This window comes from Balaenoptera ricei, chromosome 1 (assembly GCF_028023285.1).
Source record: "Balaenoptera ricei isolate mBalRic1 chromosome 1, mBalRic1.hap2, whole genome shotgun sequence".
In the NCBI taxonomy this organism is placed as follows: Eukaryota; Metazoa; Chordata; class Mammalia; order Artiodactyla; family Balaenopteridae; genus Balaenoptera; species Balaenoptera ricei.
This window is the reverse complement of record NC_082639.1, coordinates 25,852,534-25,879,248: the sequence shown is the minus strand read 5'-3', so window position 1 is coordinate 25,879,248 and position 26,715 is coordinate 25,852,534. Positions and strand designations below refer to the sequence as shown.

The window sequence follows — 26,715 nt, the reverse complement described above, 5'->3', positions numbered from 1 at the left end:
TCTGTACTTTTTTGTTCTGTTGCCTGTAAAATGAACAATTAATGTTGAATTCTGGACATGCAAGAAAGTAGTCTTAGGGCCAACATATTTATTTTGTCATAAACACATATCCAGGTCTCCTCTGTACAAAATATTTTCCCAGATGCTTTATATTACCCCTTTGTCCTTCCAGCAATTCTATATGTAGTACAGTTGTCCTACATTTTACAAATAAGGGGATTAGTGACACCTAAAACCTACTGGCTAGAAGAGGCAGATTTGGGACTTAAGACTCTGTTCATTGTACTTATACCTTTTAATATATAACGAATCACATTTATGTTCTGTTGTTCTTTTGATCCAGGTAATAGGCCTGTGAGGTTAGCATGACAGCTCTCATTACTCAAGTTTTATTTTATTTATTTATTTTTGGCTGCGTTGGGTCTTCGTTGCTGCGCGTGGGCTTTCTCTAGTTGTGTCAACGGGCTTCTCGTTGCGGTGGCTTCTCTTGTTGTGGAGCACGGGCTCTAGGTGCACAGGCTTCAGTAGTTGTGGTGCATGGGCTCAGTAGCTGTGGCTTGCGGGCCCTAGAGCGCAGGCTCAGTAGTTGTAGCGCCCGGGCTTAGTTGCTTTGCAGCATGTGGGATCTTCCCAGACCAGGGCTCAAACCTGTGTCCCCTGCATTGGCAGGTGGATTCTTAACCACTGCACCACCAAGGAAGCCCTCAAGTTTTATATATAAGGAAACACTCCACATTTGGGTGATATTTGTAAGGTGCAACTCAAAAATAGATGATTGACAATGGCTGTCTCATTTTCTCTGACACATACTCTAAAAGTTCAAAAGCTAATGTTATTTAGCAAAAACATTTTGACTATAGAAATATCTCGTATCAGGACAAGACAGTAGAAAATAGTGGATTTATATTATTTTTTCCCATTGCCAAATAAATACACGTGTGTGTGTTTTTTAAATTACTTCCAAATACAAACTTTAAGTACATTAGAGTCATGGATTCACATCCTGACCATGTCACTCACTAGCTATATGACTTTGGGGAATTTCTTGAACCTCTCTGAGGCTGGGTTTCTTCAACTCTGAAATGGAGATGGTGACTACTCACAGACCAGGTGTCCCCAGCTTTGCTACCATAGTTAAGAATCTTATTTTGTAAGAAGAAAAAGGGAGTAATTTTGGAATTATACTTGGAACTTTGGAATTTAAACACTACTCTGCTAACAGTTTTATTTTGAGGATTTTGGGGGTGCAGTGGTTAACAGCACAAACTGGAGCCAGATCATGGGGGTTCAAGTCCTGGTTCCAGCACTTACTAACTATCCACTTTGGGGCATGTTGCTGAATCTCCGTGCGCCTCAATTTCCAAATTTTAACTCGTGACAATAGTTGTTGAGAGAATTAAATAAATGTATACACATAAAACTCAAGACAGTGCCTGGCACATAGTAATGCTCAGTGAGGGCTAGTACTATTATTGGGACAAGCTTAAATGCTAACAGCCCCCTTACTTTTTCACCTTTTAATTTTTTAAAAAGGCCACAGCGCTTGGTTAGGGGGTGACCAGCCTAAGGATAACCGTGGAGCCAGTGCCATTCTGCCAGAGTCTCTTGTTTATTAAGAAGGGCAAACAAAGCCACTCCCTTCTGCTTCTCCTCCTGCTTTCTCTTCAGACTTTTTCCTTTCCTGCTTCTCTACTCCAAATCTTTCCTATGTTAGTCTAGTTTTCTTTCTTCCATATCAGAGTTGAGCTGTTTTCAAAAGCTGTGCCTGTCCCTTTATGCCAAGCTGGGTGCCCTTCTACAGGACTCCCATTTTACTGTCCCATCCTGATTCCCTTGCAGTTCGAAGTATTAACCATTCAAGGGGTGTGTCACAATGAGAAGAAAAATGAATCAATTATAGGGTAACTTTGTTTCTGCCTTTATGTTCCCGTGGCCTCTCCAAGTCTTCTCTCAGTACCAGTGCAGCCCGCCCACCATCACCCACCATCAAAGTTCACACCATACAACTCACCAGTTCCTACCTTTGAATTCTTGTGCAGATTCTTTTTCTCTTTGTTTTACAACAATTTCATAAAGTTCCTTAAGTCAGCTAACGTATGTAGTAGTCAACTCTGCTTTTAAGTTGGAAGCACCTTAAGGAGCAAGGGAACTGGCTTCTGGTTATTATTTGTACCTTCCTTGTACCTTCCATCTTTTAATGGTCTGTTTCAGTGATGCTTCCAGTTCTTCCTGATTCCAAAGCCCTCTGGTGACATGCTCCTTAGGGAGAGATCTTTAATGTCGTGTTTTCATATCCAAATTCTGAGTTCCTTGTTTCTATCAACAGTGCCCTTATCCTTCCACAGCCCACATTGGAGTTTTCTTGAACTCCTCTTACACTTCCATCCCCTGTGCTCAACTATTTGCTAGTTTTCCTTAGTTATACTGATCATTTCTCTTTTCCTTTCATTGTGTCTCCTAATTGGATGTTCTTTCCATTATTCAAGGCGTAGCTCAAAATCATCTTTTTTTTTTTCCTTTTAAATATAGCATTGCTAATTTTACGTGTTGGCATTAAGGACCATTTTTTGTTATCTCTATTTATTTTTGAGTAAAAACGAAATTAATAAATGTGATACTCTCCCCGCCCAAAGTTTTTGTCTGAATTCCATTTAGGAATCTGGGTGCTTGGTAGATATTGAGACATTGGTTGGGTGAATAAATGGATGTACTTCTGGCTGTTGGTACTTTCTACCACACATCGTCATTGGCCATATGTGTATGTCTCTCCAGCTGGAATGTAAAATTCCCCCAGGACTTTATTTCATTTCTCTCCCTTGCATGTGACAAGGGTTCCCGAAGTCACTACAAATGCCTCATCTTCCAACATGTGGATGTTTATATGTATGTCTGTTACCTAAAGGTAGGAGTCAAGGCCTCTCCTTCCAGTTTCCTTCTTGAAACTTCCCAAATTTTCTGAACTTGGCCAAGTCTTTTCACCACTCTAAGCCTCAGTTTCTTCATCTGCCATAATACAGTAGTACCTACCTCACCTGGCTGTCAGGCTAAAACATTTGTTGCTCAGTAGAAGAGCTACGACTCCCTGAAAAAGAAAGGAAGGAGGGGAGGGAGGCAAGACAGGTAAACTAAAAAACATCAGTGAAGTGCCCGCAGAATCTGGAGAGTCAGGCTGTCATCCGGTACATCTCTTCCAGCAGCAGCGAGGCCAAGGGCGCGATCCCCACTCTGTGTGATGGCGGGGGAGGAATGGGGGGGGACGCCCAAGCCAGTGACCCTCTGTGACGCACAGACTGCACTATGGGAACCGAGAGTAGAGGTAAAGCACACTAGCTCCCCCTGGCGGTAGGGCGGCGGTTTCGGGCACCGCTAGCCAACCCACTGCGTGGGCTGGACTCAATGACTTTGGGGTCAGTTCTCAAGCCTCAGTTTCCTCCTGTTTTAAATGGCGAGGCATGTGTGCCTACCTCAGCGGCCTTGGATCGAGTAGGGACCCGGCAAATAGCGGCTCTATCGGGTGCACACTGCGCACAACACAGCGTTTCCTATTCATCTTGCCCCCCCCAGAATTTAGCTTTAGGGGTGTCTGGTATGTCGGGGCCTCTACGGGGAACTGTGGGGTTCTCTACGGGGGTCTCGCTGCTGGACTCTGTGATAACTTTCCAGGAAAAGTAGTTGTGCGGGAAACAGGACTGAAAAGGAAAAGTAAAGGTTGCTACTCCTTAATCCCACTCACTGGTGCAGTCCTCCTGAAAATAAGATGAAGCCACGTGGTCATCCGCCTGAGCGTGAATAGATGTTGCTGCTGCTTAGGGGAAAACACAGGGCTTTCATTTTTTAACACGGCCCCCAAATACTACAGCGTCTGGTGCAGGTGCCGTTTTCCACTGCTGTATTCCTTGTGGATTTTTTTCCTCCAGGGGAAAAAAAGTTTAAAATCAACTCAAATATGCAACAAAAGACACATTATCTTCTTGTATTTCAGCGTTTAACCTTTTTGAATTATGCAAGAAAGTGCCACTTCCTTATTGGATTTTTTTTTTTGGTAGGAGATTAAGCAATGGTGTCTGCATATACAATACTACTGAATGGATATACTTGTCATGTTTGAATTGCATACATAACCTCAATTATGGGAATGAGGATGGTGCTTTATGCCCAAGTCGTTTCAAGTTATTTTCCAAAAAAAAAATTTTAATGGCAATACTTGAAGTAAAGCAAAGACATTTATTTTTCTTTCCAAATTAATCTGAAGGCTTCTTTAAATAAGACATCTTTCTTGGTTTCTCTGGTATGGCATTTAACTTGAATAAAAACTGATTTAATTCAATTCATTGATGGAATACTAATGTGTAGCAATTAAGTTTCACAGTGCTTGGAGAGTGTTCTGGTTTCTTTTTCAAAAGCAAAGAAAACATTAAAGCTTGCAATGTTTCAGGATATAGTATTTCAGTCACATATTCCTAATATAGTTCTTTTATTACTCTGAATTACTGTATGAATTCCCAGACTGCAACCCATGATCAAATAAAAATGCAAATACATCTCAAAGTAAAAATGGGCTATTTTAATTTAGTGTCCATACTGTTTGACCCTAATAAAAACTTTAGATGAGGGGACATACACAATATCTTAAAATTTCACAAAAAACAATATTTTCTTGGACTGGGCAACCATATTTTAATTTTTTTTCCTTAATGATAGGGTTGCAAACCAGTGGACTGGAAGGTGAAATGGTTCCACTGCCCAACTTTAGCATCTATCTATCTGGGGAGAATAGAGGGGAACCTTGACTAGGGGACCTATTTTGCACATAAAAAACACTGGAAAGATAAAAAAAAAATGTATCCAGGCCCCATGTGCCAGAGATTCTGCTTTACTTAGGCATCTGTATTTTTAAAATTTCCACAAGTGATTCTCAAGTGCAGCCAAGGTTGAGCACTACTATCTAGGTAAAAATGTTCCATTTTTTTCCCTTATAGGCTGAATAAAATAAGTTACTCAATAAAAGAATTAAGTAGTTGTAAATAATATCAACAAGGAATTAAAAGATTTTCCCAATGGGGAAATCAAGAAACTATATAATGGATCTGTGTATCTAGAAATCCGAAAGAGTGAAGGAAAGTATAATCAGTTCTTAGATATACTTTACAAGTTGTCTTTAATAATGTTTGCAAATGATCTAATCAAGCCCAAAGGTAAAGAGATGACTGGCATTACCCTGGTCCCTGGTTTCCTATCTAAAGATGATGAAGTATCCAATGGCTTTTGCTGGTGTGAAGAAAATAAAAAGAGGCAGGGAAAAGTGTTTATCATGCTTTTAAGTAGAACATTTCAAAATATTTTGCATTTAAAAGTTAAGAGTCCCGGGACTTCCCTGGTGGTCCAGTGGTTAAGAATCTGCCATCCAATGCATAGTACACGGGGTTGATGCCTGGTCGGGGAACTAAGATCCCACAGGCCGTGGGGCAACTAAGCAACTACTGAGCTGGCGCGCCACAACGAAGACCCAGTGCAGCCAAAAAAAATAAAATTAAGAGTCCCCTGGCTTCTCCTGTGTGTGGCTTATTAACATAGTTCACTTTTCATTGGCATTAACACAGGTACTTTAGGGAGAAGGCTGACAAGTTAGAAAATGAAGTTTATAGATTCTCTGTGGATTTCATTTTTCTGGTCTATTCATGGCTCAATTGGCATGAATAGTTGAGAAACTCCTGTATCAAAATAAAATATTAATTATACTTCACAATATATAAAATTGGCTAAATAATGCCACTTGTGTGACAACCTGAATTTTTATCATTGAAACTCTTGTAACCAAAGTCACATCCTTTACATAATATTTATTCTGTATAGGATTTATCCACATACAATGACGTAAGCTTTAAAACAATTCACTGTTATTTGCATAAACTCATAAAACAGAGTAATACACAACACACCTCAGTGATTTAAGCTGATATTCTAGGATTCAGAAAATCTGGTCATTCTAATTCCTATTTTTGCCACTGTTTCACTGGGTTGTCTTAGGCAGGTTGCTTTACTGTTCTGTGCCTCAATTTCTTTACCTTTCATGTGATAAATGTCCTATTTCATAGATATGTAAAGAATAACATAAAAATTATTAAATACTTTGCAAATATAAAATGCTATATAAATGATAAATAGTAATACTGATCCACTCTAATATAAAATAACTTAGAACTTTCCATTTATAATCTAAAGTTTGGTCCTCCAGTACCTACTGTTATCACCCTTCCCAGTTAAACATATCTTATGCTGTACTGTTTTTGGTGATTTTTCCATAGTATTAATTTTAGGACTCCAAACATATATAACCAATATGAGTGGAAATTTCAATATATCTTAGCATGACTCAGCAAAATAACTTTTAACGAATTGAGTTCTGAGCTCATAAGTAACTGAAACACTGAACTTTTCATCCATTAAGCAGTAACTTGGCCACATAAAAGCAGTAACTGTGTTTGATTTCATCACTCAGACATACAATATTGAAAAATTTGTTCTTAAAAAGGTCTTAAGATATATGATAACTATAGAAGGAGCCTTGTAAAGATGTGATTTGCTGCTCTATGGTTACCAACTTATAAGTGCAAGGAGTAACGGAGTAATGAAGTGAGACTGTAATGCTCAAAGGGAATTCAAAAAGTGATCCAGCCCAAGGTTTTCAGTGCTGGACTCCTGAGCTCTGCAGAGTGTCTGGGGAAAAGTTTGTAGGGAGCTTAAACCAGAGCAGCTCTGTCCTTTAGAGTTTCCTTAAATGTTGAACTTCTCTATGAAACAATTCATTTGAAGAAGGGGTTTCTTGGGTAAAAAAAAATCTTTTAAACCACTGGCCTAGTCAATTTTGCTTCCTCCAGACAGTAGGCACGACTCAGTGGTGCTTTATTTTGCAAAACTTCATCCTATCAACTGGATCTTGAGGACCATAGACTTAGAAGGGTGTTCAGAAGCTGATAAAACAGCATTCTTGTAAGAGCAAACTTTGGTCTAACCAACTTCCATTATTTTCCTAACATTAAAAAAAAAAAAAAATCTTGGCATAAATAAAGCTTATATTAACAGATTATACCCCTATGTAATATTTTCCCACATTTAAGAGCCAAAGAATTCAGTTTTCTTAGAAACCATTAATAGACAGTTTCACTCTAGAAAAGAATTGGTCTCTAAAGTCTTAGATAAATATGATATGATACTGGAGTTATTATTTACAACTTACAAACATGTCACGAATGTTCTTTTATGATACTAAAATGATAGAACAGATGCACTGTCTAGTTTGGTGAATTAGATAGCTGTTTTGTGGGGATTGCTTGATGCTTGTTATAAACAATTAAGAGAAAGCATTATTTCTGATAAGGCTCTACAAGTGCTGGTGGCACTGTGTTCAGTGGACCTTGCTGACAATCATGCTGATGTTTGCATGCAGAATATAGTAGCATCAAAGAACATTTAGATCATAGACTAAAGTGCGTTAGAGTATACACATGCAAGCACAACTTCATTTCTATAAATAAAGCTCAAGTCAGTCATTTTTCCTATTGGTTCCAATGATTAAAAATCAGATTACAATTTTGAAAGATGTTATCATCCTCTGGTGAGACTAAAGAATGACAAGTGTTCCCTCCCTCATTTGGAACAATGTAATTGTTAAGACTCCTGACTCAGGAATGGTCATGTTGGGAGACAATGAATTCAATGCACACTATCCGGTCTTGAAGCAATTGGAAATTTACCATCAGGGGAATCTTGAAAAAAACCTCAGAATTAGGTACCATAAAACAAAGTGGTTATTCATCTATTTATAAAAAAACTTAAAGAAATTAACCATTTTGGCCCACAAATTGGTATTAAGGACAATCATTAATTAAAGAATAAGAGAAAAGAACATAAAAAGTATCTTGAGGTATGTCATGGCAGTTAAAAATACAGTATAATACACGGAGCCTCTATCAAAATTAAATTAAAACAAGCTTAATTGGGATAACTTGCCAAGACCTTTATGAACAGTTCTTTACTTCTAGTATTTAGATTTTATCTTTACAACTAAAATAATGCATCTCCAATTTGACTGTAATTTTGGAATGTTTCATAATTCATATAGGGGAGGAGTTAAAACTTAATTTTGTATCCTAGTAGAAAAGTTTGTTTTGAAGAATTATATATAAACTGCTTAAAGAACTTAGGAGAATAATGTGTTCAAATAGTTTTATATATAAAATTTATATATAAATAATATAAAAACATGTCAATAGGTACTATGGGGACATTACTTAGCACTACTTGAATAACTCTAGTTCAAGATATTATATGTTGTTGAAGATGATTAAATTCCTCTTCTTTCATACTTTCTAATTCTCATAGGCTTCTTTTTATAATTATTGCAGATTGGTGAGGTTTGACTTCACTTCTTCACCATTTCAGGGGACTATCCAGGGAGAGACAGTTGAAAGAGGACTGTTTAAAATCAAAACCTGCCTAGTCACCAGTCCCACGACTTAAACTTTCTGACCTTAATTTCCTCATTTGTAAATCAGAGACAATACTATTTACCTTGCTGATTAGGTGAGGAGATGTGTGAAAGAGCACTTTATAAGTAATATAGCAGTATATAAATGGAGGAAATTAATCTTAAGAACTGGTAAGAACCTCCAGTTTTCTTTTTTTCTCTAGAGAGGAAGAGAGCTATATAGACAGATCCTCAAAAAACTACCTTGACAGTATTAGTTTCCTGCTTTAAGAAAATGATGTCTGTATATAATCTCTGGTCAGCTTCTATTTTAGAGTTTGTTCTTTTTAAACACTGACTACATAAGAGTAATTTTTAACTTAATGACAAAAGTTTCAAATGTGAACGATTTCAAACAGTTTAGGTTTGTTTTCTGCCATAATTCTAAAACATTTAGGATATTGGAATAATGATAGGTCATTTTCGGTCTGAAGGTAATAGGCTAATTAGTTTAGTCAGGTAGGGTGCCAGACCCTTACATGTGCTCTTACCTCGTTCCCTGTGAAAATTCAATAGTGGTAGTTTATATGTTTTTGAAACACCTTGAAATTATCTTATATACAGTTTGGTTGTGGTGAATTTAAAATATTTTCTTTGAAAAAAGTTCACTAAGTAGATCATCCAATATTAAAAAAAAAGGTATCTCTGTAATAAAAGTAAGAAGATTAATTGTTCATCCATCATGCCAACTCAAGCTAGGTCCTTCTTTCCAGTGCAGCAACAGATTTTAGGGCAACAAAGTTCAGAATGGATACAATGGCCTGTTCAGAAAACATGCAAGTGATATCAGGTCATTACTTTCAAGTCAGTCTTGATAATTTGTTAACCAGACTCTGACCATGGAAAGAGAGAGTTATGGGAAGTCAATGTAAGTTGCAGACATGCCAGATCTGTTGGTTCACATCCCAGCTACCTGATGTTGGGCTTTATTTCCTTTTCTTCTTCTTCTTCACTATCATCAACCTGTTGTATGACCAGATCAGCAGACCCATCCTCTACAATCTCCACGTATGATCTATTCTCATCTTCACCCAAGTGCCATCTGGAATCCTTATCTCCATCTGATGGGGACATAAGATGCTGTTCAGCTTCCAAATCAATGGGGAGGCTGTCTATGCCAACTTCAGCAAGGCACTCATTACAGAGTCTGTAGCGCCTGGTTCCTTCCTGTACCACTTGACCTGTTAGATCAGTCACATGGCGTTTGCATTTTCTGCAGATGAGTTTGCATGCCTGGTGAATCTGTGTAGAGATTTAAATAGTGATAAAAAAAGATTTTTCAAAAGCAGAACAGTTTGATATTCTAAGTACTAATTCATAAATTTAAAATGTTCAAAGCCAAGCATTAGTATTAAATTAACATCTAGTCATTAGAAAAAAATCACAGGTTTTGGTGATAAATTAATGTCACAGAAATATTAAATACCAGCTTTCTCTAAATAATGTCTATTATGTTTTTGTGATTAATATTACATACTTAATAATTTCACATATCTCTTAATTCAATAATATTTTTATATCTGAGGTAACAAGGGACACATTCCCAGAATAATACAAAATAATTGCAAACACTTAATATCTGCCATATACTATTCTAAGGACTTTACATATCTTTTTTTTTTTTTAAAGAAATTCACAGTCTTTTATTTATTTATTTATTTATTTATTTATTTATTTATTTATTTATTTATTTATGACTGTGTTGGGTCTTCGTTTCTGTGCGAGGGCTTTCTCTAGTTGTGGCAAGTGGGGACCACTCTTCATCGCGGTGCGCGGGCCTCTCACCATCGCGGCCTCTCTTGTTGCGGAGCACAGGCTCCAGACGCGCAGGCTCAGTAATTGTGGCCCACGGGCCCAGTTGCTCCGTGGCATGTGGGATCTTCCCAGACCAGGGCTCGAACCCGTGTCCCCTGCATTGGCAGGCAGATTCTCAACCACTGCGCCACCAGGGAAGCCCAACTTTACATATCTTAATTCAGGGGAAAAAACTCATTTCATTTGAATACTAATATTTTGTTATTTCGCTAGAGAAAGAAAAAATATTGTCCCAAATTTAAATTTATCAAAAAATATTTTTCAATATAAGGATTATTGCCACTTTTATTAATGAAAGATCTAGTAGAAAGGAGACTGGACTAGGAATTGGAAAGCTTGGGTTCTAGTGCTGCTTTTGTCATTTACTAATCTTGTCATTTACTAACCATGTTATCTTGAAGCAAGTAACTTAAAACATTATAAACCTGCTTCCAGGGTGACTGTCAAAATATTTAACAACTGGTAAGGTATGGGCACCACCCAAACAGAATAGAAGCCTGACTATCAGAATGGACACTGGTTATAAACAACCACATGGTGGTTCTGCTACATATCAGTCTATTATTATTCCTAACTGCTCCATTATTACTAATAGGGATACAACTCAGGTTGTGTGGACCAAATGAGTTAATGTGTGAAATGCTTTGGGAAGAAGTTGTAATTGATGAATAATTGTATATTATAGTTAGTAACTTTGTTCAATAGCTGTCAGAGCGATAGATTATAGATTCTAATCTAAAAATTATTACATATAATTAACTACATATGCTGAATTAATGTTTATGGCATATTCATTTAGATAATGTCAGAATGGTATGAAAGTGGGCCACCAAACGCAAATAGTCAAAAAACCCAAGAAAACTAAAGCAGTCTGGTAAAATATCTAAGAAAATGTATGGGACTACCACTCAGTACAGTTATTATCTTCTGCTTAACCACTGACATATTAATCAGTAAATGTTGAAAGTACATAATTTGAGTGTACCTTTATTTCTCCTGAGATAGAATCAGTATTATGGTTATCATATGTGGCATTGTTTTCATTACAAAGTTCTGACACAGATTCATGTTCATCCCCCTCCAAATCCAATACAATTATGAAGACAAAGAAATTAAGTGAAACACTGTAATGTTAAAACGGAAAATATCATCATGAACTCATTATTTTAAAAATATATACCTTCTAGCTCAGAAACAATCTAAAAAGGATGCCCTAATGACAATGAGCACCCTGGGTGTCCAAATTTTGGTTTCTAATTTCATTCCCCACTAAGAGGTACCAAAGCTCCTTTGAGAAATGGCTGATTCCAGTTTTGTGGCAGGGGAAGTACAAGATGAGCCTAGGGAACCAGAGAACAAGGACACTGAAAATTTAATGGAGTTGTGACAAAAGGACACAAGAGCCAGCTTCAAGGGTCCCCACTGCACAAATTTGAAATTTTGAGTATCAAAAAAATAATAATTGTTATGGATCCAAACATAATGAACCAATGAAAATTCATGAGAACATATGCTATTTAAAAAAACAAAGCCAGAAAAAACTCATATACCATTTGAGGCTACTCTTAAATCACTCTTTACTTTGAAAATTGGTAGTTAAAGAGAAATAATTAAACATTTATCTTGCTTCTCCTGTAAGAACCCTATTTCAAAGTAACCAAATAGCCCCAGGTGATGAAGGAAAGCTTTACTTTATAGAATTCCAGCTAATAATATAGAAGGAAGGATAATATTAGTAAATCATTCCACAACTCCAAGTAATATTAATAATTTGGACAGAGATTACCAATTGGTATTAATACTATTAAATGAATAGTTCATGGGGAAATGGATAGTCATATAATACCAAAATAGTTACACAGAGATTCCTTTCTAATTACAATGCAATGGTGGGATCATAGTATCATCACCCTAATCCAGTGATCAATTGTAACAACATGAATGATGGGTCCACCAGATATGATGTGTCTCCTAATGTGACACAATATGAAACATACAATTTTGTCCTTGATGGAAGTATTTAACTTGAATCCATTAAGCCTTTAGATAAAACTTCTAGTTTTCAGAAAATGCAGGGGGGGATAGAAGAACAAGCTAAAAATGACACCATGTAGAAGCAAGCAGAGAAATCCAGAGGTAGGATATTTTGTAAAACAATTGGCTCAATATCTTCAGTAAGTCAATGTTATTTTTAAAAAGGTTGGGGGGGCGGCAGGGGTGGGTAGGGAACTATGCTAGCTCAAAAACATATTTAAGGGACCTAACAATGAGATGAGTTCTGGATTGGATTCTGGTTTGGACACACCAGCTATAAGTGGTATTTTAGGAAACTATAGGTAAATTTGAACTGTGTAACACATAAAATTTTATTGAGATGGAAAGGTAGAGATTATTCACTAAAGAAAGCAGGTTACAGGGACTTCCCTGGTGGCACAGTGGTTAAGAATCCGCCTGCTAATGCAGGGGACATGGGTTCGAGCCCTGGTCCGGGAAGATCCCACATACCGTGGAGCAACTGAGCCCGTGCGCCATAGCTACTGATCCTGCACTCTAGAGCTCATGAGCCACAACTACTGAGCCCGTGTGCCACAACTACTGAAGCCCGCACGCCTAGAGCCCGTGCTCTGCAACAAGAGAAGCCACTGCAATGAGAAGCCTGCGCACCGCAAGGAAGAGTAGCCCCCGCTCGCCGAAACAAGAGAAAGCCCACGTGCACCAACGAAGACCCAATGCAGCCAAAAATAAATGAATAAAATAAGTAAATCTAAAAAAAAAAAAAAAAAGAAAGCAGGTTACAAAATAGCATGTACAGTATGATATCATTTTGGTTAAAAAAACATAAATGCACATGATGAAGTGTTAAGAATGGTAATATCTGGGTGGTAAAAATACGGTATTTTTATTTTCTTATTCTTACATCTATCTATTTTCTTAGTTTTTATAATGCATACTTATTGCTTTTGTAATAATAAAAGGTTATTTTAATTTTTAAAAATCTAGCTTCAGAGATTAATGAAGGCAGAGAGTTTGTTTTGCTCACTGCTGTATACCTAGCTCTTAGAAAAGGGTCTGGCACATAGTAGGTACTCAATATATATTTGTTGGATGAATACCTAGAAAGCAATGCATCAAGTGACCAATACCCTTCCAAATTAAAAGGAGCTCGTATAAATGGAATAAAAGTATGGGTAATAGAAGATCAATTTTGGAAAAAATTTTTGCTGCAAGATGAACAGCAGAATAATTCCAATGTCACTACCTTATTTATTTTTATTTTTAAAAATTTATTTATTTATTTTTGGCTGTGTTGGGTTTTTGTTGCTGTGTGCGGGCTTTCTCTAGTTGTGGCGAGCAGGGGCTACTCTTCGTTGCGGTGCACGGGCTTTTCATTGCGGTGGCTTCTCTTGTTGCGGAGCACAGGCTCTAGGCCCGCGGGCTTCAGTAGTTGTGGCTTGCGGGCTCCAGAGCGCAGGCTCAGTAGTTGTGGCTGAGTTGCTCCGCAGCATGGCATGTGGGATCTTCCCAGACCAGGGCTTGAACCCGTGTCCCCTGCATTGGCAGGCGGATTCTTAACCACTGTGCCACCAGGGAAGTCCCGTCACTACCTTATTAAACCACCAGAGCACTGAACAGAAAATTCCCTGAGATTTTTCTGACTGCTGACAGTCCAGTCCCTGATTGACAGTCGCTCTATTGCCCACCTCACTCCGTTCCTTGAGGAGACCAGAGAAACTGGAGAGACACTAGAAAGAGGCTGTAGTGGAGAGAGGTCAGACAGCAGAAACTAGACTGACAACCTACCAGATAAGGATTCAAGAATCACTAGCAGATGCTGAATATCTGAAGTGGTGATTCTGACATAGACATTTAAAAAGTTTTAAACATTTTTAAAGTTTACATTGTCTTTGGCTCTGAAAAAAACGGGATATAAAAACAATAGATATTAAGTGAATTGAAATGGATATTCAAAAGAATATCTCTTACTTCAAGGTTTCAGAGGAGAAAAACAAACCTATTTTAAAAAATATAGGGCTTCCCTGGTGGCGCAGTGGTTAAGAATCTGCCTGCCAATGCAAGGGACACGGGTTCGAGCCCTGGCCTGGGAAGATCCCACATGCTGTGGAGCAACTAAGCCCGTGCACCACAACTACTGAGCCTGCGCTCTAGAGCCCGTGAGCCACAACTAGTGAGCCCATGTGTCACAACTACTGAAGCCCGTGCACCTAGAGCCCGTGCTCCGCAACAAGAGAAGCCACGACGATGAGAAGCGTGCACTGCAAAGAAGAGTAGGCCCCGCTCGCTGCAACTAGAGAAAGCCCACGTGCAGCAACGAAAGACCCAACACAACCAAAAATAAAAAAACAAATAAATAAATTTTAAAAATACATAAAATTATGCATTATGTGCAAAGTAAAAACATTAAATTGGAAAAATTGTTTAATATTGCAGAGTTGTGTGAAAAGATTTTCCTCAGTGAACTAGATTATCCTAAAGCAGATAAATGCATGTATTTCCTAAGAAGTAAAATGATGAAAAATCATATACATACTGTTCGAAAATGGCTACTTAGATGGTCTAGCCGGCTAAATCTTTTCCCACAAGCTTGACAGGGATAGGGCCTTTCTCCTGTGTGACAACGAAGGTGGCGCTTGAGGTCTGCCTTCCGCTTTACCACATGTGTGCAGTACGGGCACTTGAACCTCATCCTGGGCAGGTCATCTGTCAAGAGACAGTTTGATTAAGTCACTGGAAAGTTCATAATCGCCGTTCTGATAACATCAAGAATCCAAAAGAGGCTGCCGAGTCCAATCTCGGAAAGGTAGGCAACAAGGAGAAGGAAGAAATTTTATAAAGACTAGATTGTCAGTGTAATCCTAAGTATAGAACCGTAACTTCAGGATTTGATATATTTACAAAGTCTGGGTAGATTTAGACTCCCACTCATCTTTTTATTTAATGGCATAAAGTCACTAGATTTAAGTAAAGCAGTAGTACTAGATTTTAAAACTACAGACACAATCCAGGGTCTTTACGCTTTCAAGTAACTTGTTTTATTTACATGGGTTTATCCCCCAGCTCTTACTTTTCTTTCAAAAAAATGTTTTAATCGTTCCACCTGGGCAGGATTCTGACTCACAGGCATTCAATCATAATCCCACAGATGGTAGCATCGCCCCATTGGCTCCGCAGCCAAGCACACACACCAGATGTCTGAACCCCCTTGCTCTTACTTTTCATACAGCTGTACTGCTTTTCTTTTAAAGGTAAAAAGTGTCAAGGATCTTTAATCGTTTGTTTTAAAACTCACACAGATTCAAAATGTTAGTTGTGGTTGGAGGCAAACCTTCTCAATTTAACAGCAGTTAAGTTCAGCTGTTCATTATTGAAGTTAGATTTAAATTACCTAGAGTTACAAAAGTGCAAAGCCCAAGAAAGGATAACTTTGTTGCTGTTTTAAAATGCAACAAAGATTTCCCATTTTTGCTCTGTTATTTCTGTCTGCCTTGGTCAATGGTAGAGCGCCTCAGCATTTTCAGGAAGCTCTATAATATGATACAGTTTCATGTATTTTCATGTTAGTATCCTACAGGAAAATGTGATTAGTAAAAATCAATCAGGTTGCCTATTATTTTTAAATGTTATCTATAACCAAATTATTTTCTAAAATTTACATGACAACCAGGGAAATGTGAATATTGATTGCCTTTTAGTAATATTAAGGACTTGTTAATTTTGTTTAGGTATGATAATAATGGTATTGTAGTTTTTTTTCTAAGACTATATTTTAGGGACACATTCTGAAATATTTACACATGAAAACATATGATGTCTGAGATTTGCTTAAAAATGGGAGTGGTCGGAGGCAGAGGTACAGATGAAACAAGACTGGTCATGAGTGGGACTGGGTAACGGGTGCATGGGGGTTAATTAGACTACTCTCTTTACTTTTATATATATTTGGAATTTTTCTAAAATAAAAAAATTTAAATATATCATCTAAATCTTTTTTTGTCAACATCTTTATTGGAATATAATTGTCATCTAAATCTTATACTCTGCAAGAGTTTAATTTTATCATAATTTTCCTTTAAATTCACATGTAAACTATTAAGCAAATTTGCTAACTGATTAATTGGTGGGGGGAACTGGATGATATACATTTCTAATCCCTGTTCTCTACTTTGAAACTATCAGCCTCCAATAATATCTCTGCATTTTACTACTGTCATAAAAATGAGATGCCTCATGGTGTTGCAGAGATACAGTATCAATATTATATGTTGTATTAGTTAAGTTTTTAAAAATTATGTATTTATATCTTAATAAAATCAGATTTAGTTTAATTTCTTTTCGATACTGGGTCTGTGAACCTTTACCAGTATGTATGGTTGCTCTATTTAACTTTTCTGTATAAAAATACTGCTCCTGAGTGAATACTCAGAAAAAAAAGTAAACTATTTAAAGTGAAAATATGATGCATAACTGAATCACTTTGCTGTACACCTGCAACTAACACAACATTGTTAATCAACTATACTCCAATATAAAATTTTAAAAAATAAAGTGAAAATATGTGTCTTAAGGATTGAACCATTTTACAAAAGAGCTTTAAACATTTAACAGTAATCTAATTGCCCACAGATAAGCAGGTTTGGAAATTCATGGGTTTCTGACCCTCAGAACTCTATTGTTTTGACTTCATTAAATTTATCCAGTATTATAATTTTTAAAATTTGTGTTTTATGCATAGATTTCATTAGAGAAGTATGACTTAAAAAAAATCACTTGTTTCAACTGCCCATAACACCTAAAAGTAAGGGCATGTTGAGATAGGATTGATTTACATCAGAGTCTTGGAACCTGATTGAGGGGACTGATTCTCTTTCTGGGTACCTGGAAAACTTCTTGATGTGACATCAGATCCTTGACCATACTGATAGCCAACAGGAGTAGAGTCCATTTCTGCATCCATTTGTGCCTGTTCTTCAGATTGCGAAATGTGGCTGGAAGAATCAGATGTTCGTGCTTCTCGTTTGCTTGACTTATAATGAGCCATTTCAGAAGGCTGTGACAACCTCAAATGTTTGGATTTTTTAATGGAATCTTTCCTTTGTTCATGCTTGGCCAGAGGCTGTTGAGTATTCCTTTGGGAGGCTGGATGGTAATTATATTTACTCCAAGATTTCCCACTTATACCTGTTCCTTGATCTGGGCTTAGGTGAGAATGTGGAGAACTGCTTTCATCTTGCCAGCCGCCGCTATAAAAAGAGGAGCGTTCTATACCATCACAGCTGGCATTTTTATCCGAAAGGCTGAAATAGCGATCCTTTTCTTTTTCACTAATGTCTAATGAAGATTTAATAAAGGTCTTACATACACTAATGACATCAGTCATCTGAAGGAAGCTAGCAGCGGACATCACTTCTATGACATTCTGACCTGTGAGAGAGAGCTTGCCGGAATAGACAAAGTCCAGGATAACTGTAAAAGTGTCAGGGGAGAAAGCCTGAAATGTCGCTGTGGTTGGCTGACTTGTCTCCTTGGAGTTCTGGGAAAGAAGCATTTTAAAGTAGCCGCTACTAGCAAATAATACATTTCGATGGGCTTTAAAGACCTTTCCTTCAACCAGAATACTGCAGTCACAAAATACATCCTGCCTGCGCTGCTCATTCAGTTGTTGCAGGAGGTGAGACTGATGAGAGGAGATCTCCATTCTAAAGAGGAAAAGACACAGTGGTTACCAAAATCGGAGTAACACTGCTTCTCTGAGTCAAGTAAAATGACAGTCAGAAACCTCTGTCCTTTTTCCATTAAAAACACTTTCTCCTTAGAGAATATCGTCTCCAAGACACAGAAGATAATGGGTTTCAGGATATCATGTAAGCCTCTACTCTTAGTTAGTTACTAGATTTTTAGACAATTATTTGTTCAGTCACCAAACCTGATTGAGCATCTTCTATAAATCAGGCCTTCTGCTATATATGGTGAACTAAACAGGCTTGATTCTTGCCTCCATGTAGTTTTTAATCTAGATGGGTACCAGCTTGAAACAAATACTCATATGAAGTTATAAATGACAAGTTAAGTGCTAAGACAGAAGGAGCGTGCTCTTAGTATAAAAAGGTGAACTAGTTTAGATTGGGATGGAGAGGGTTAGGGAATACCTCTCCAAGAAGTCACATTTAAGCTGAGACCTCAAAGGCGACTAGGAATTAGCCAGGTGAAGAATGAAGGGAGAAGATTTCTGATTCCAGCAAAATGGTGGTCTAGAAAGTGCTGGAACTTTGCTGTCACAAATCTCTAGAGATGCTGGTTAAAATATAGCCAAAGCTTTAAACACATATGGCTGAGCCGCTGGGGCAGCAACATAGGCTCCGGTTTCCATCAGTAACAGAAATTGGAACTCTCTAAGGATTCAACCGTAATGAAAAAGGAATAGTAAACTTTGCCCCGAAGTCCAGGGAAAAGGCAAAGAAAGTTTGTCTTTGCAGGGCCTTGGTTGGGAAGAAAAAAATCCCTAGGTGAGATATCAAACCCAAGGTTGTGCTTTGTGAGGTTCTGGAGTCCAAATTTATTTTACCTGCTTGGTGTGGGAAACCTCAAACTGAAAAATTAACATGAGAATTAGTCCTGGGCTGGTGGTGTCTGTGGGGACACCTTGCAGAAGCAAATGCCAAACTGCTCAGGAGGGAAGCTCTCAGAACCCAGGCCAGGTGGGAAATAAGCTCTGCTTCAACTGAACTCAGTCATTCCCGTCTCTGTACAGAGTGGATCATTTCCAATATTGTACCACCATGATGTCTAATATGGCCTATCGTAAAAACTCCCCTTGATTTCACATCTATTTCTGGCTACTACTCCATTTCTCTGCTCCCTTTACACAGAGTTCATTGAAAGAGTTTTTTGTCTTGGTTTTTTCATTTGCTATCTTCACTTCTCCCATTCTAATCAGGTTTCCATCCCCATCCATCAAAACCCATTTTTTTTTTTTTTTTTTTTTTTTTAAATTTATTTATTTATTTATTTATTTATTTATTTATGGCTGTGTTGGGTCTTCGTTTCTGTGCGAGGGCTTTCTCTAGTTGTGGCAAGCGGGGGCTACTCTTCATCGCGGTGCGCGGGCCTCTCACTATCGCAGCCTCTCTTGTTGCGGAGCACAGGCTCCAGATGCGCAGGCTCAGTAATTGTGGCTCACAGGCCCAGTTGCTCCGTGGCATGTGGGATCTTCCCAGACCAGGGCTCGAACCCGTGTCCCCTGCATTGGCAGGCAGATTCTCAACCAGTGTGCCACCAGGGAAGCCCAAAACCCATTTTTTGAAAGATCATTAGTAACCTGCATGTTGTCAAATCCAATGGTCACTTCTTTGTCCTCATTTTACTGACACAGTGGATCACTCTTTTCATCCTGAAACACTTGTTGCACTTACTTGGCTGCCAGGACACCACTCCTTCATGGTTCTTCTCCTATTGCTCACTCCTCAGTCTCCTCTCCTGGCTCTTCCTTGTCTAAGCTCTAAGTGCTTTGGGATTCAGGACATGCTAACCCCCAAGATGGCACCTTGGCATATTGAATATTTTGAACGGAAGGAGTCTGAGTAAACAGCAGAAGCAGGAAGGTCACTCTGACACCCCCTCCCTTTTCCGCTGCAACAGATCACAAAACCCTCAGGTGAGAGGTGTCCACCCTACACCCAGAGGAAAGGAGCCTCCTTATCTCAGAAGACAAAGGGACGCTGAGAAGACTCTGAACAAACAGGCTTTGCTGGGTGTGCCCCAGTTTTCTAACCTTACCTCTTACTCCTTATTCTACCACATTCTTCCACGACTCTCCACTCTTCACCAAGCCTAGCATAAAAATACTCAGGTCTGTCTCTTCGGGCCTTCATTTCTTTATGAAGCCTTCTGTGTCATGTAAAATTTATATTGAGTAAATTTGTATGCATTTCTCCTGCTAATCTGTTAGTTTGATTTTCAGACACAGCCCAGAAGAAGGTCAAGGATAATTTCTTCTCCCCTACAGCTGGAATGTCCCAGGCCTCAGGGCTCAGACCTCTCCTCTACTTATATCATTCCCTAGGTGAGCCCATCCAGTCTCATAGCTTTAAATACCATTTTACATATCTAGCCCCTGACCTCTTCCCTGAACCTCAGGCTCAAATTATCTGTTTATCTGCATCTCCACTTAGATGTTTAATAGGCATCCTGAGCTCAACAGATCCCAAACCACTCTTAATTCATCCTCATCTTAAACCTGCCTTTCCTACAGTCTTATCCGTCTCAGGAAATGGTAACTCCATTCCACTTATTTAGACCAAAAACATGAAGAGTCATCTTTGACTGTGTGTTGCCAGCTTTACCTTCAAAACAAATCCAAAATCCTACCACTTCTGTGCTACTGCTGTTACCACTTCACTCCACCACCTATTATCAACAGCCTCCTAATTAGTCTCCTTGCAACTTCAGTCTAGTCTGAATACAGCAGCCATGGTGACGCTTCTGAAACACGAGTGAAATCATGTTACCTCTCTGCACAAAACCCTCCAAAGAAAGGTTCCCCACCCAACCCCAAAGTTCTTCTCATGACCTACACCATCTGCATCCTGCCCCTCCTGGTACCTCTCTTCCCGCATCTCTTTGCTCTACCCCTCACACACTGCAATCCAGCTCCAAAGACCTCTGCTTGTTCCCAAACATTCAAGGCATGTTCCTGTCATGCAGCCTTGTACTTGCTATGCCTTCTGCTTGGAAATGCTTCCTCCAGATATACACATAGCTCACATTCTCACATTTTCTAGGTCTCTGCTCAAATGTCACCTTATCCTTTACCATTAGCCAGGTGAAGAATGAAGGGAGAAGATTTCTTCTCCCTTTACCATTCTTTTTAAAAAAAATTAATTAAAATAAATTAATTAAAATAAAGGCTTTCCTTTACCATTCTTTTTAAATTAATTAATTAGTTAATTTTTGGCTGCGTTGGGTCTTCATTGATGTGCGCAGGCTTTCTCTAGTTGAGGGAAGAGGGGGCTACTCTTCGTTGCAGTGCGCAGGCTTATTGCAGTGGCTTCTCTTGTTGTGGAGCACAGGCTCTAGAGCGCAGGCTCAGTAGTTGTGGTGCATGGGCTTAGTTGCTCCGTGGCATGTGGGATCTTCCCAGACCAGGGCTCAAACCCGTGTCCCCTGCATTGGCAGGTGGATTCTTAACCACTGCACCACCAGGGAAGCCCCTTTTACCATTCCATGTAAGAACCTCCTCCCACTCTCTGTCCCCTTACTCGTTTACTCTTTGTTTTCTCCTACTAGAATTTAAGGTCCAAGAGAGCAGAGTTTGCCTGTTTTGTTTACTTATATATTCCCAGCCCCTTGAACGGCACTTGAGCAAACAATAGCTGCTCAATCAATGCTGTTGAATGAATGAGTCAAAAATATTAAAAGACACAAGGAAATTGTTCTTTATAAAGAAGAATCAGCAGGCATAACAAGCAGGGAATTAGAACCTCAAGAATTTGAGAAAAATAGTACAAAAATCTAATAAGCTATTAAATAAATAAGTATGTTTAAAATGATCAAAGATAAAAGGTGATATAGACTAGCACATAGTTATAAGCACAGACACTAGAACCAGGTAGCTTGATTGGAATTCTAGCTCTATCACTTAACTAGCTGTGTGAACCTGGGCAATGTATTTAACCTTTGTATTGCTGTTTCCTTAACTGTAAAGTGGAACCAAAAATAGCACTTATTTCATAGGATTATTGTGAGGATTGAATGAGTTGATGTACATATACCACTCAAAACAGTGTTTGGCATGTAGTAAGTACTTCACAAATTTTAGCTATTCTCCTTTTATTATTATTATCCATAAGAAAAGGGAAAAAAAAGAAGAGGTAGGTTTGAAGAGGAATCAAATGAATTTAATATACGAAAAATATAAGTAATGAAATTAAAACACCTCATGCTACAAGATGAGTGCCCCATCTGCAGTCTCATGTCCATATTCCTGGCAGGAAGAAGACAAAAAGACAAAAGGCAATTACCAGCCTGGTTTATCTTCTTTTTTATCAGGAAAAAATATAGTTCTTCCAGATGCCACATCCAGGGGACTGACACTTGCAACTCAATGGCCAGAATCATGTCACCTACTTTTTAGGTGTGCACTCCCACTAATGGTATATATCTATTTCTACTTCTCAATTTTTGCCAACACTTAATATTATCAGACTTTTAAATTTTGCCAATCTTATGGATATGCAATGGTATGCTATTGTTTTTATCTGTATGGACTGAACAACTTTTAACGTTTGTTGACCATGATTAAGTGAATTTCCTTGCTAATTACAATGTTGTCAAGTAACACTGAATAACAACTAACCACAAAAACAGTGTTATACAATAGTATTTATTTAGCTTAGTGCCTTTGGGTTGGATGGGGCAGCTTGTCTGAAGTGGCTATGTTATTATACGGTCTTACATCTTCCTCCTGGGAGTAGTGGGCCAGCCCGGACAATTTCCTCTCATGACAATGGCTGAAGTATAAAAGCCCAAGTGGAAATACATGAGGTCTCGTAAGGCTTAGGCTTGTAACTGCCACACTGTCACATATTCTAATAGACCAAAGCAAATCACATGGCCAAATCTAAAGTCAAGGGGAGAAGAAATATCCTCTGGTCTGTTAGTGAGAAGAACTGCAAAGTCATACAACAAAGTGTGTGAATGTTGGCAGCGGGTAATGAACTGGGGCCAATAATGCTATCTACACAATATCCTTTCTTATTTGTAAAACTGGGTTATCTTTTTCTTATTGATTTATAGGTATCCTTTATATATCCAACATACTAATCCTTTATCAGTTATATGCCTTGCAGATATCTTCTCTCATCTGTGGTTTACCTTTTTAACTCCATTAAAGGTAGTTTTCATTAAAAAGCAGCTTTCAGTTTTAATACAGTCAAATTTATCAATCTCTTAAAGTGTTTTCTCTATCTTGTTTAAGAAATCACTATCTCAAGGACATAAAGATATTTTTTAAAGTTCTGTTTTTCACTTTTAGGGCTTTAATCTACTATTGATTTTGCATATGGTATTCTAATTTTTTTTCATATAGATAATCAACCTTTCTGGCAGTGCTTATTGAACAGCAAATCCTTTCCCCACTAATCTGTAATGCTACCTCTGTTATACATCTAGTTTCCATAAATTCATGGATCTATTTCTGAGCTGTCTGTTCAGTTTAATTTGTCTATCTCTCTGCACCAATACGTCACAGCTTTAATTACTAAATCTCTAAAATGAGTTCCCCCACCTAGGTCTTCTTCAAATAACATTAAAAAAAAAATTCTGGGGACTTCCCTGGTGGTCCAGTGGGTAAGACTCCATGCTCCCAATTCAGGGGGCCCAGCTTCGATCTCTGGTTGGGGAACTAGATGCCGCATGCATGCCACAACTAAGAGTTCACATGCTGCAACTAAAGATCCCACACACCGCAACGAAGATCCTGTGTGCTGCAGCTAAGACTTGGTGCAGCCAAAAAAAATAAATAAATAATTTTTAAAAATTCTGATTGTCTCTTTGTTCTTCTATATAAAAATTAGGATAAGCTTATAAAGTTTCACTTAAAAAATATCCTATAGGGATTTTTTTCCTGGAATTGAATTTATAGATTAATTTATGGGAGAACTCACATCTTTATAATATTGAGCCTTATCATCCATGAATATGGTATAATTTGCCACTCAGTTAGATCTTCTTTCATATTCTTCAGTTATGTTCCCTTATTTTCTTTAAGATCTTGCATGTTTTTTGTTAGATTTATTTCTGTTGCTTATAGGTTTTATTGCTATAGTGAATGGGATAGCATGCTTCATCAGCTGAATGGAAATGCTGCTAAAATTTTACCATTAAGAATGATATTTAGGAGCAGAAGCAAGAAAAACTACAATCCTGCAGCCTGTGGAACAAAAACCACATTCACAGAAAGACAAGATGAAAAGGCAGAGGGCTATATACCAGATGAAGGAACAAGATAAAACCCCAGAAAAACAACTAAATGAAGTGGAGATAGGCAACCTTCCAGAAAAAGAATTCAGAACAATGATAGTGAAGATGATCCAGGACCTCGGAATAAGAATGGAGGCAAAGATCGAGAAGATGCAAGAAATGTTTAACAAAGACCTAGAAGAATTAAAGAACAAACAAACAGAGATGACCAATACAATAACTGAAATGAAAACTACACTAGAAGGAATCAATAGCAGAATAACTGAGGCAGAAGAACGGATAAGTGACCTGGAAGACAGAATGGTGGAATTCACTGCTGCGGAACAGACTAAAGAAAAAAGAATGAAAAGAAATGAAGACAGCCTAAGAGACCTCTGGGACAACATTAAACACAACAACATTCACATTATAGGGGCCCCAGAAGGAGAAGAGAGAGAGAAAGGACCAGAGAAAACATTTGAAGAGATTATAGTAGAAAACTTCCCTAACATGGGAAAGGAAATAGCCACCCAAGTCCAGGAAGCACAGAGAGTCCCAGGCAGGATAAACCCAAGGAGAAACACGCTGAGACACATAGTAATCAAACTGGCAAAAATTAAAGACAAAGAAAAATTATTGAAAGCAGCAAGGGAAAAACGACAAATAACATACAAGGGAACTCCCATAAGGTTAACAGCTGATTTCTCAGCAGAAACTCTACAAGCCAGAAGGGAGTGGCATGATATACTTAAAGTGATGAAAGGGAAGAACCTACAACCAAGATTACTCTACCCGGCAAGGATCTCATTCAGATTCGATGGAGAAATCAAAAGCTTTACAGACAAGCAAAAGCTAAGAGAATTCAGCACCACCAAACCAGCTCTACAACAAATGCTAAAGGAACTTCTCTAAGTGGGAAACACAAGAGAAGAAAAGGACCTACAAAAACAAACCCAAAACAGTTAAGAAAATGGTCATAGGAACATACATGTCGATAATTACCTTAAACGTGAATGGATTAAATGCTCCAACCAAAAGACACAGGCTTGCTGAATGGATACAAAAACAAGACCCATATATATGCTGTCTACAAGAGACCCACTTTAGACCTAGGGACACATACAGACTGAAAGTGAGGGGATGGAAAAAGGTATTGCATGCAAATGGAAATCAAAAGAAAGCTGGAGTAGCTATACTCGTATCTGATAAAATAGACTTTAAAATAAAGAATGATACAAGAGACAAGGAAGGACACTACATAATGATCCAGGGATCAATCCAAGAAGAAGATATAACAATTATAAATATATATGCACGCAACATAGGAGTACCTCAATACATAAGGCAACTGCTAACAGCTATAAAAGAGGAAATCGACAGTAACACAATAATAGTGGGGGACTTTAACACCTCACTTACACCAATGGACAGATCATCCAAAATGAAAATAAATAAGGAAACAGAAGCTTTAAATGACACAATAGACCAGAGAGATTTAATTGATATTTATAGGACATTCCATCCAAAAACAGCAGATTACACTTTCTTCTCAAGTGCGCACAGAACATTCTCCAGGATAGATCACATCTTGGGTCACAAACCAAACTTCAGTAAATTTAAGAAAATTGAAATCATATCAAGCATCTTTTCTGACCACAACGCTATGAGATCAGAAATGAATTACAGGGAAAAAAACGTGAAAAGCACAAACACATGGAGGCTAAACAATACGTTACTAAATAACCAAGAGATCACTGAAGAAATCAAAGAGGAAATCAAAAAATATCTGGAGACAAATGACAATGAAAACACGACAACCCAAAACCTATGGGATGCAGCAAAAGCAGTTCTAAGAGGGAAGTTTATAGCTATACAAGCCTACCTAAAGAAACAAGAAAAATCTCAAGTAAACAATCTAACCTTACACCTAAAGGAACTAGAGAAAGAAGAATAAACAAAACCCAAAGTTAGCAGAAGGAAAGAAATCATAAAGATCAGAGCAGAAATAAATGAAATAGAAACAAAGAAAACAATAGCAAAGATCAATAAAACTCAAAGCTGGTTCTTAGAGAAGATAAACAAAATTGATCAGCCATTAGCCAGATTCATCAAGAAAAAGAGGGAGAGGACTCAAATCAATAAAATTAGAAATGAAAAAGGAGAAGTTACAACAGACACTGCAGAAATACAAAGCATCCTAAGAGACTACTACAAGCAACTCTATGCCAATAAAGTGGACAACCTGGAAGAAATGGACAAATTCTCAGAAAGGTATAACCTTCCAAGACTGAACCAGGAAGAAACAGAAAATATGAACAGACCAATCACAAGTAATGAAATTGAAACTGTGATTAAAAATCTTCCAACCAACAAAAGTCCAGGACCAGATGGCTTCACAG

At 38.0% G+C, this 26,715-nt stretch overlaps 1 protein-coding gene across 2 annotated transcripts in view; it reads right to left on the bottom strand.

The window, feature by feature from the left end:
• Positions 1 to 5,853: 5,853 nt before the first annotated feature.
• Positions 5,854 to 26,715, bottom strand: part of ZBTB8A (zinc finger and BTB domain containing 8A) — a 57,927-nt gene continuing 37,065 nt past the window's right edge. For both annotated transcript variants that reach the window (XM_059918141.1, XM_059918131.1), the window contains 3 exons: positions 17,237 to 18,057; positions 14,892 to 15,061; positions 5,854 to 9,769 (listed from right to left, as the gene is read on the bottom strand). In XM_059918141.1, coding sequence (XP_059774124.1) covers positions 9,437 to 9,769; positions 14,892 to 15,061; positions 17,237 to 18,056 — 1,323 coding nt within the window. In that variant the 5' untranslated portion in view covers position 18,057 and the 3' untranslated portion in view covers positions 5,854 to 9,436. The remainder of the gene's footprint in view (positions 9,770 to 14,891; positions 15,062 to 17,236; positions 18,058 to 26,715) is intronic.